Source organism: Diachasma alloeum, unplaced genomic scaffold, assembly GCF_001412515.2.
Source record: "Diachasma alloeum isolate Michigan unplaced genomic scaffold, Dall2.0 Dall_scaffold_00177, whole genome shotgun sequence".
Lineage (NCBI taxonomy): Eukaryota > Metazoa > Arthropoda > Insecta > Hymenoptera > Braconidae > Diachasma > Diachasma alloeum.
The window spans coordinates 1,333,759-1,344,773 of record NW_021680343.1 but is presented as its reverse complement, the minus strand read 5'-3'; the positions used below and the strand labels follow the sequence as shown (position 1 = coordinate 1,344,773).

Sequence of the window (11,015 nt, the reverse complement as noted above, 5' to 3'; positions counted from 1 at the left end):
TGGGATAATTTTTGAGGGGATACACGGTAAATTTTACAGTTTCGCTGCAAATCACCCTCACGTTTAGTAAATTTTCCCGCGCCAACGGAGTAATATTCATTGTTAATTTTGCACTTTTTTTCCTATTTAAGGCCCGGGTGGATTATCTTTCAAACGTTATCTCGATTGTTTTTCCATCTTCATGATGTAAAATATATCACAATTTCCATTGAATTTTAGATCACGCAGGAGTGACCCACTGTTATTCACTTACTGTGTCCTTTAATTCTGATAACAGGTAGAAAAATTAGAGGAAATTCTACATTGAGAAAAATTTTGGAACAGCGGCTGTAGGGTAACAGCCTGAAAGAAATTAAACTCATGACTAAAATCGTAAACTTCACGATCAACGAAGTATCAGATGAAACTCGTGATAGAGAAGTACCGCGTATCAATCGACGGGCAGAGCCAATCATGCTTGGATTTCTGTTACGATCGAGCAACCGAGCGAAAGAATCTGTACGAAAAAAATCGTTAATCATCGCGAATAACACTTGAACCCTCTGCGAATGTCCCAGGGGGGGACCCCGGTATATGAACGGAGAGAAGTTCCGAGCTCGTGCTCAGTAATTCATGTCATTTTGTTTCTGAATATTCATGTTCCACTGAAAATTCAATAAAGTTGTGAAATTTCCATCTCACTCCCACTGAAAACTCATGAATTTCGGTGAAGTCTGCTTGAAGCTTGAAATTTCAAAACCATTTTTTCCCTAAATCCAATTCAAAGTCACTCTCATGAGATTTACTATATTTTTTTATTTTCTTTGCCATATATACCCGATTCGAGTTTTGACATAATTGCGGTTTCGTGGGCCGACTTCCTCTCCAACCGTGTCGCATTGAACCCCAGGAGTTGTACCCCATGTACAGACTCCTTGGATTCTCCTGGTGACCAAGGGAAACCATGAAAAACCTCGGTCGTCACGGGCGTCCATCGACCGAGCTTCATCGGAGCATGTTTTCCTAATTCTAGACTTCCGTTCAACGGTATCCGAAAGATTAAAAACCCCAATTGCTCCAAGCCGGGCTCGAGCCCGCGCCTCAGGGATCCCACCGTCCGACCGAGCGATTTTTATCACTTCGGCCACCGTCGCCGGTAGATTTACTATTATACCTTCCATGAAATTTCAAAAAATTTCTAACACTGCAGAATAAAAAAAATCATATGAAGTAGTTATGGATTTTTCGAGTTGACGGGGGGCCCCGGCCGATGAGGACAGACCGCGCGATATGCACTGTAAGAAAATTACTCTTGAAATTTCAAGTGAAAAAGCTTGAAATTTTTAACGACAAAATCACATGACCTTTCTGTGCATTTCTTCATTGACAACTCAGTTAATTTCGTGAATATTCAAGTAATTCGAAAAGTACTTCAATCACTTTTCAATTCATAAATTCAGAATATAGAGAGAGATAATTACTATTATGGAATGCTTGAAAGTGTGAATCAAATGACAATTGAATTATGTAATGATTAAGATGGAGTTAGGCTTTTGTTTGAGACGAATGAATTTGTCTCTCTCTGTCTGTCATAACAATAAATCCACCCCTTTAATGAAGTAAAACTCTCTTATTTACTACATTACGTATGGAACCACAAAGAATTCCTTAAGAATCCCATTTACCTCCCTGGAGACAGAAGAATAAAAGCATTCAAGCAGTGGTATAAACAATTTTATTCTCCAAAAATTCCAACTTATCAGTCCATCAAATCCCTCGAGTGATAATAACATAATAACTCTGATTGGAATAATACATCTTCAACGTGTGATTCAAACGACGGGTAATACTCACCAACTTGTACATGTCATACCATTTGTGGAGTAAAATGGACGGGCTTTAATCTTCATTAGCTTGAGAAAATTACCTAAAAAATGAAAAAAAAAAATTGGGAAATTGCGCTCTTCTCCAGCTATTGACCATTTAAGAAGCTCCATTTTACCCCTCTCCTCTACAATTGTTACTTTCCATTGCCAATAAATTTCCGACAACTCAATTCATCCTCTTCAAATTATTCACGTAATCAATCACTCTCAACTCCATCCCCCTTTGGTCCTTTCATCGGTTGCTACTTTTATTTATCAAAACATTAGTACGTTCTCGTGCTGCCAACGTACACGTTGTAACGTACATGTGCGCACGTATAAATTATCACAGTATACGCTTTGCTCTACAGATTACCATACACTCTCTCCCCCATATCTCATATCTTTGTGATGTAGCTGTCAAATCGGCCTCTCGCACTTAGTCGCGGGTAACAGTACCGACGAATTAAAAAATTATGTTCAATTTATTAAGTTAATCACGTTGGAAAAATCGTATAAATATGGTCTATAGGATGCTCCGAAATTTCTGCTGCATTTTTTCGAAAATTTTATCACATTTTTCAATTGAACTAAAAGTCGAAGGAATTTCGGCATTGGAAATTCAAATTTTTACGGAGAAATCTAAAATTTCACGAGTTTCTTCCCAATAAATCGACTTCAACGACTCTCCTGAAAATTAAATCATCCCTTTTTCCTGACCAATCCCTCAAAAACTCGTAAATTTTAGTATGCGTTCGTAAAAAATTGAGTTTCAAAAAGAAAAATTTCCCCTTCCCTCACATTTTTTCCTTGATTCCAAATAAAAATTCCTGAAACACAATTTCACTCTCCAATTACCCGATTACACTAATCTTTCGTACGATTTTTGCCAGCATGTATAGGATTCTGTTTGAAATTCCCATAAAAATGTCTATACAATTTTTTCAAACGTCATTAATTCACTGTAGAATAAAGTTTTTATAGCTGCGTATAACGCGTAATTTTTTACGCAGCGACGACACAAGATCTGTCGGTTGAATAACAATAGAAATATCCCGTCCAACAGCCCTCAATCGTTCAGCTGCACCGCCATCGAATATATTCAACGGTCTCCCATTAATCTCGGTGAGTGTCCAGGTTGTGTTGGAGCCAGCAGGGGCAGTGGGATCTGTTGCGTCAGCCAGTGGTAACAATCCAAGATTCAAAGCAACACCCGAAACCCCGGATACCTCATTGCCATTAACTTCGAGACCAAAATCCTCAGTATCTGTTCGTTTGGTCAAGGTCATAGCTTGAGCATACGGTAGACGACGGACAATCACCTCTACCTGTTGGAATTATGAGTTTCTAAGGATTAATTTGATCGTGGCCTTGACCGCAAGAGGAATTCCATGTTTCATCATCCTCTTTGTAAATCGATAAAATTCCATTTCCGTAAACTACAAACTTTCTCACGTTGCCGTGAACATTTGATATATTAAGGATGTCCAAGTATCTTTTACAGTTTGGCGCAGACTACACTATAGATTCAACCATTTTCAATCATCAAATTTGTCAATTAGATTGGGCGAAAAAAAATTGAAAACAATTTTTGCACAGATTCATTATTTTTTTAAACATTCGTTATTTATAAATAAATAACTCAAATTGTTTACAAACTTTCAGAAAACTTTTTTCAGGCATGAAATTGATTTCTGGTAAAATTATGAATATGAATAAATTTGGTACGATGGTGAACAAATGATTTTTATAGTGGGGAAATCGATTTTCTTTTCAAAACTTGCAATTTTTTAATTATTTCATCAGTCTTCCGCCAAAAGTAAATTTCCTAATTCTTTTTTCAGATTTTTAAAACATTTTCTAACGGTTCAATATTGAGATTCAAATTCAGACCTGCAAAGTTTAAATAATAAAATCATTATAAAATGTCCGGAAACTTGGAGTCAAATGGGGCTTAAGTGAAAGCTCTGGAGAATAAAATAGCCACAGTACTTGGATATCCTTAACCAGTTGGAGTGAGGAATACTTACACGTGGCGTTGTGATTCCCTTCATAATGTCACGAATCGTCGCCGCATTTGGTGGGGAAATACCCGCTACACTGATCACCATATCTCCCACGTGAAGAACATTGTAGAGAAAAGGATGTTCTTTTTGCTTCCATCCAGCAATCCTGCAGACCAAAAGTCGAGCTTCAGTTTTCAGACTTCTTAAGTTAAGAACTGCCAAAGTCTCGATTTACCATTTGTAATGCAAAAAAAAAATTATTCATCATTGATCATTTCTTACATGAATTCTAACTTCAACGAGAGTAAGAAATTCATTCATCGAATTCTCTCTGTCATTATTTTTTATCTTTATTATATCATTGTATCATTATTTGTCACAAATTTTTCACACTGACAATAATTTTCGTATTAGACAGAGAATTTTTACTGATTTTTTCCGATTTTTTTAAGATTCTTTCTTCATTTTAATCTTCTCTCTAACCGCGGAAAACTCATTTTCTCATAAGACTGTGTTATTTTTCCAGACCTAACGAACTCAACCAGAATGTTTTTATTCCTATCAACTTCCGTTTAGAATTGACTTCCGATTTTTATCTTCAAAATGTAAGTTATGTTTATCCTACTTTAAGACTTTCAAAACTTAAATTTTCTCTCAATCTCCACACCGAGAAAACATTAAAATTTTAAATTTAAGATAGAATTCAAGTGAGTCCATCGATGTCAACTGGAATAAGATGAAAATTCCACAACTTATTTGAGTTCTCAATGAAACATGAATGTAAACTTCTCAAATTGCGTCTCTCAAATCTTCACTCAAGTCTCTCGAAAAATTTCATTCTAACACTTTTGAAATCTTGAAACAACGTTTATTTTTTCTGTCTGGGGATCACTAAATTCTCGTGCAATAAAATCAAAGATGAAGGATACATGAAATACAGTTCTCACCAGATGGATCCAAAGCTATCAACAAAGGCAATGCTGTCTTTACAGTCCCTCCTCCCTAATTGCAGTCTGACCCCAGCCCGATGACTCATCTCTCGTTTCAACTGATAGATCTGCTGCTCCCGAAGCGTGAGCTGTCTAGGAATATTAGCCGCCCCAGGTCTCGTTTCACCACCAGTCCTGACACTCGTTGCAGGTGCTTGTCGAACATTTTCTGCAGACGACGCACTCCGAGCACTCTCTCGATTTTCCGAAGGCCCCGAGCTCCTGTACTCCATCAGCGCTGCATACCTATCATTCGACGATTCCTGACTAGCCGCAGGCTCCCTGACAGCACTCCTAGACGAATCACCAGGTACAGAGTACGAAGAAGCCATGAAAATGCTCTCATACCCCGAGTCCGCAGGGTCAGGAGCAGGAATGACCCTAGGACTTGGAGTTGGTGGTGTAGTTCTCTGGGTTTGTGCCTGCACAGGCCTTCTTCGTTCCTCGATCGAGATGTCTTCAAACGTGAAGACCATCGGATGAGTCTCGACAATGGCCTCCAACTGGGAATGCAAAAGTAACGTCATTTTGTTTCCGAATGGAAGCATTGAAATCTTTCTATTTTTAGATTCTCTAATTTTGTTTGGAAATGATGTAAAATGGTCTGAAATGTGAAAATACGAAGTTTGACCACCTTGTGTGTGTGTGTGATTAAATTGAAGGATTAAAGGAGTAAAATGCTTCCAAAAAATCTGAAATTCAACGGATTATTTTTGATAATCGGATCCTTCCTAAGCCGACTCATTTTGACTTTCTTCATGACTTTCTTTCACTCCACAGGATAATATTTGACAGTTATTTGGTTAAAGAAACAATTGCAGAGCCAGAGAGAAATTATCAAAAGCTACAGGGAAATGATCAAAAGCTAGGGGGAAATAACCGCTGTAATTTTAATTGGGAAGTATTTCATGTTATTGAATACTGAACTCTGATTGGCCCAGGGAAGGCCAGATAGGATTACCAAAACTAATCTCCATTATCCCCTACCCCTACCTCCATTCCAGGACTCGAAGTGCTGGGTCCACTGGAAGGTGTACCAGGTGGAGTTTGAACAGTTCCCTCTGGCCCAGCAGGTAATGGTGGTGGTGGCAGTGGACTAGTTGGATCCCTCGTGGCTATTCTCTCGGGACCCCTCGAGTAAACATTCTCCTTTGGCCTCAGTATCTTCATATCCGTCAACTTTCTCGTCACCAGTTGCACCCAGTCCAGCATTCCCTGGTAGGTGGGTGCAGCCAGTCTCAGTACCCTGTCGTCATTAAAATTAACGCAAAATTCGTAATCGTGCCTGGATGTGGCACAGAGTGTGGGCGAAATGTGCTGAATACCACGCAGTGAGTTTGCCCAGAGGGGTGAGTGGGTCGTCGCCTGCTTTTGATCAGTGAAACCCTCGAGCCTGGGTTCGGTGTCATCGTGAACGCAAAATGCAACCCAGAAACGACTGGTCTCCTTGTCAGTCTTGTCGGTTCTTCTCAGCCATCCATTCTTGTATATCTCACGAAATTGCACGGACACATCGCTCGAAGATGCCTGCGCTGGCTCCATGTTGTCGCTGTCACGACGATTATCACTGGGTCTCGCCAATTCCGTTAGTAAACGTACGGCCTGCAGCATCTTCAACTTCCTGGACGGTTTTTATCTCGATTGGACGGCGTTTTTACGGTGAACCAAAGTCTCATTATATGACTTATTAAATTATTGGTTTGTGTATTTTGTCTCGTGGGGAACACAGTGGATTCAATTGTGAATTAACGTAGAATCTGGAAAAATAGTCATTTTGTTGCGGTTTGAGACTACACTGTTGGAAAAAATTAAATTTCATGGACAGTTGACTATTAATTCTCAGGACAGTGATACTGAGTGCGATTTAGGGGGAAAAAAATCATGAAATTTCAGGGTTTACTGAAAATTCAGTAAAATTCCAGAATTTTAAGCAGCATTAAGACGAGATTTCCTTAATTTACTTGAATTTCCAATCTAATATGAATATTCACTGCCCAATTACATTGAAATTTCATTGTTTTTTCTTCCTAAATTGCATTCAGTGTCACTGTTCTGAAAATTTTCTCGTTTTCTATTAATTTTCAGGGAAAAATGAAACTAAAATTTACAGTTCTCCTTGATTTTTCCACGAAATTCAGAATTTTTAATGACGAAATTCCTTGAAATTTCAGGGTAATTAAATTTGATAAAAATTTCCGAAAACTGTGCCGGGAATTTCAGACGAAAATTTTCAACAGAGTATCTCGATTTGAGATTCTAACTGTACGTACGAAAAATTTGAGTAGAAAAACCTGGCGAATTCGATAGGAAATTTGAGTCGAGAAATTTCTACGGAAAATATTTCAATAGAATCAGTTGTATAGAAAAATCGAAAATCGTCCAGGAACTAATAGAAAGTTCAATAGAAATACACTTCTTTTTTTTTAATTGAGGAATGTGTTAATAATAGTTCTTAAAACCTAATTTGAATAGAAATACAATGAAATTTTCTGGAGAAAGTTATTATTTTGTACGTAAGTGTATAACCGTGTATAACTCATCATTTACGTATTTTATTGCATATTCAGAGTATTTTCGAAAAAATTTTGTATCTTTCTTTCTTAGCATTCTGAAAGCATATAGAAGCACTTGACGAGGGCTACCCTGGAGCTGAAACTTTGGGACATTGACAAGTATATCTTCTTATTTGATTATTCGTTAATTATTATCAAAATGCTGGAGACCGTTCAGGCCAATGCACAGTCATCAGATCATTTCAACAAAAAAATACTTATTACTGAACTGGAGAAAGGAAGAGTCTGCAGTATCTCTCAGATTACTCACTGTGAATTTCTCCCTCGTTGAGACATCAGAGGAATAATTAACACTCATTAATCCCTCAATTTCTGCCCTAAGACCAGTATATTAATAGTACTCGATTGAATAAAAAATTCAGCGTTTCTACCATATTGACTTGCCCCTAAACTGCGATTTCGTTGAGAGAAAAAAAATAGTAAAATTACTGTATCAGGTATAATTGACCTCAATTGACGTAGACAATTGGAGGATAGTTGAGTGCAGCGATATCAATTATTGCATTTCAGGAAAAAAATGTTGAGTTTCAATTTGTCAGGGAAAATTCAAACGATAGACTGGAGTTTCATGAGAGTATCTGAGATATTTATGGTAACGGTGCAGCAGTGAAGCTCATCGTGGATTTTTGAAGATGAGGAATCCACCCATTGATAATAAAGGAATCTACAATTCTCCAGGTTTTAACATCATTTTATTTTTTACAAAAAAAAGGTTTGCAATTGGCTTTTATACACGTTTGACTCTATCATCGACTGATTGCAGTTCAGATATTTTTTTCAGTTTCTTCTCGAACCTGGAGATGACCTTCTCTCGAGTGACAGCATCACCAACGTGACTCAGGTACCTCTCCACGACTTTTTTCCTCAACTTCTTGAGGGAAATGTCGTCTTTGTCCCCAAGAATTTCAAGAATACTCGATTTCCAACTGAATTTCGCAGTCTCAGAAGCTGCCGGTGGTTCCTCAGGGGCTGGTGCAGCATCTGAGGTCCTCTTCTTGGGAGAGGGCTCACCATTTTGACCCTCAGAACAATCTTCTCCCTCCAACTGACGTTTCTTGGCTTTCCTCTTCTTCTTCCCATTCGCCAGCCCATCATTCCCGTTCTCTGAAGTGTTTTCTTTCCCCGTTGACGAGTCTCCATTCTCTCGACATATATTTTCGTTATTCTCATTCTCCACTACGTGAGTTTCCTGATGATCTGCCTTCTCGGGGACGATTTCTTCAGTTTTTTCAGCAGCTTTTGGTGCCTCAGGTTTGCTCTCTGTTGCTTCCTTGAAGGCACTCTCCATCTTCCCCCAGCAGCTGTCAACGACACTCATGTTGAGTCTGTAGCCCACAGCGTTCTTCACGAAATTCAGAAACTTTGCTTTCTTCCTTGGAATGTTCTGGTGTCGTGATATGGACTGCAGGAATGATCTCTCTTCTCGTGATAAATTCGTGGAGTTTGTTAGGACATTCTGGACTACGTTTATCCATTCTTGCTGCTTGCGTTCACCTTTGTTCGCTGATGGCTTTGCTTTGTAATCTTTTCCTCCGTATCTTTCAGCTTCGGTTATGCACTTTGTGTGGGCTACGTATTCGTCACCACTGGAAATATCAAAATTGTGATTTAATTAACAGAATTTCGGGTGTCAATTCAATGGACACTTCATGAAATCTAAATGCTTCGTTGAAATTTAGGTTTAACGACTGTATTTTGAATGGAAAAATATTTGAAAACACGTGAGAAATTGCTCTTGTATTGTATATAGTACAGTCATTTTTGCTGATAAATTAGAAATATGCTTCTGAATGGTTATTTTGCACATCATTTCCTTCTATCATGTATAATTCATTGTTTATTTTATTTAATTGGATTGAATAAGATTTCTTTTTACGTAATTTTTACTTCATTATTCTTATTATCCATTTTCTTCTACACAACCGATTGTCTTTTTTACAGTTCTATCTCTCCTCTCAGCCCTTCGATAAAATGTTAATAGAAAAATTTTATTTACACATACTTGAATGAATTCAAAACATCACATTTGAAGACACCATCAGAAAGCTCACTTTCAGGGAACTTCATGAAAAATTCGCAATTTTCAACAAACATTACAAAAATCGAATCAAACAATGTAGCTGTCGTAATCATCTGTTAACTTCAATTGATGGCATTAAAACAAACATTTTAAACTATGATTGAATCCATTTGAAGCATGATATTCAATGATATCCCCGGAATTCTGATTTTCAAAAAATACAAAATTTTGGAAAATTTTCGAATAAATCAAAATAACGATTATTGCTACCGCCTTCATCTTCGAACCCGGTCAGAGGGACATCCGAGCAAATTTTTCAAGCCATCATTCAATCAATTCAGAACATTTTTTTAAGTTATCGTGGGACAACCGATTCTCGACAAAAATTCGAAAATTGAAAAAACTAATCGATGAATTAAATTTTAATTGATGGCGATCGATTCAATTGCATCCATTCATTAGCGAATCGACGTAATTGAATTTTCGGATCATAATGGGTCGAGTTAACACAAAAAATCCACTTAAATGTGAACGATTACAAGACTTCCATTCGGAAGCAAAAATTGATAGAAAAACCTAACGTTTTCTCCAAGAATTTCTCCAGGAGTTCTGTTGAAATTTCATTAAATAATTCCATTGTTTATCCTTGCCAAAACATGAAAATCATGTCAGCTAACTTTACCACGTTAATTTTTCAGACGATATCCAACAGAAAAAGTCTAATAATTTTCTTCCCAAAATTATTGTCCAGTAAACTTACATAAAATCTTTGAAACAATCCACACAAGTCAACGAAACCCCATTCCGGCATTGGAACTGATAATGTTTAGCGACTTTGGGTTTCTGCAGAGAGTCTCCGCAATTGTTGCAGGTGAATACCACCATTGTTGCTCCCTAAATCTCGAAATAGCCAGTGTTTTCTCAAAATACCTCTAAAAAACAATAATTGTTTGAAGTCGGAGTAGGTCCACGTGTTTTCACAGCCTCGTCTAGCCTCACATTCCCACCCAGCTAATCCCACTTCGAAAAATCCGAAAATAGATGGCGACAGTCGGACATTCTCCACTCTCGAGCTGTCTCCAACTAGATAGATCCGATCAATTAGCCCCTCATGTATAGATATTCCAAATTTTTATTTTTTTCCTCATTGAAGTAGTTTTGAAAAAAATTGCGAGCTAATAAAAAACATTTGCTAGTTAGTACTAATTGTGACAACATTGTCCAGTGGGGTCTAGGAGTCTCCCCTGGTTCAAAACCATCTTTAGAGGTCCTAGCACGCCATTTCTCGACCCGCTCTTTCGTTTGAGCCCAAAAAAACATTCATATCTTGTCTGACATCTTTGCTACAAACTCGGGTCTTCAACTCGGGTTTTCAATTGAAGGCCCGAGTTGTAGACCCGAGTTTGTAGCAGCGATGTCAGACAAGATATGAATGTTTTTTTGGGCTCAAATGAAAGAGCGGGTCGAGAAATGGCGTGCTAGGACCTCTAAAGATGGTTTTGACCCAGGGGAGACTCCTAGACCCCACTGGACAATGTTGTCACAATTGCGCTTCTCAATTGAAAACAGACATCATCTTTAGA

The 11,015-nt window shown here is 37.9% G+C and overlaps 2 protein-coding genes across 2 annotated transcripts; both read right to left on the bottom strand.

Moving 5' to 3' along the window:
* Window positions 1-1,697: 1,697 nt before the first annotated feature.
* LOC107038231 lies at window positions 1,698-7,954 on the bottom strand. Its single transcript, XM_015257216.1, has 5 exons — window positions 7,663-7,954; window positions 5,833-6,596; window positions 4,798-5,342; window positions 3,875-4,016; window positions 1,698-3,172 (listed from the first exon to the last, which is right to left on the bottom strand). The coding sequence occupies exons 2-5, from the start codon at window positions 6,448-6,450 to the stop codon at window positions 2,804-2,806; spliced, it is 1,674 nt and encodes a 557-aa protein (XP_015112702.1). The 5' UTR covers window positions 6,451-6,596; window positions 7,663-7,954; the 3' UTR covers window positions 1,698-2,803.
* Window positions 7,955-8,087: 133 nt separating this feature from the next.
* Window positions 8,088-10,456, bottom strand: LOC107038238 (cell growth-regulating nucleolar protein). Its single transcript, XM_015257230.1, has 2 exons — window positions 10,193-10,456; window positions 8,088-8,998 (listed from the first exon to the last, which is right to left on the bottom strand). The coding sequence occupies exons 1-2, from the start codon at window positions 10,315-10,317 to the stop codon at window positions 8,140-8,142; spliced, it is 984 nt and encodes a 327-aa protein (XP_015112716.1). The 5' UTR covers window positions 10,318-10,456; the 3' UTR covers window positions 8,088-8,139.
* Between the last annotated feature and the right edge of the window lie 559 nt (window positions 10,457-11,015).

Excerpts from the sequence above, each read along its gene's own strand:
- LOC107038231 (XM_015257216.1), bottom strand. The coding sequence starts at position 6,450 with ATGCTGCAGGCCGTACGTTTACTAACGGAATTGGCGAGACCCAGTGAT. Across the intron at positions 5,343-5,832 it reads CTTCGAGTCCTGGAATGGAG|TTGGAGGCCATTGTCGAGAC; the intron begins GTAGGGGTAGGG and ends TTGCATTCCCAG. Across the intron at positions 4,017-4,797 it reads GATAGCTTTGGATCCATCTG|GATTGCTGGATGGAAGCAAA; the intron begins GTGAGAACTGTA and ends TTTGGTCTGCAG.
- LOC107038238 (XM_015257230.1), bottom strand. The coding sequence starts at position 10,317 with ATGGTGGTATTCACCTGCAACAATTGCGGAGACTCTCTGCAGAAACCC. Across the intron at positions 8,999-10,192 it reads GATTGTTTCAAAGATTTTAT|TGGTGACGAATACGTAGCCC; the intron begins GTAAGTTTACTG and ends TGATATTTCCAG.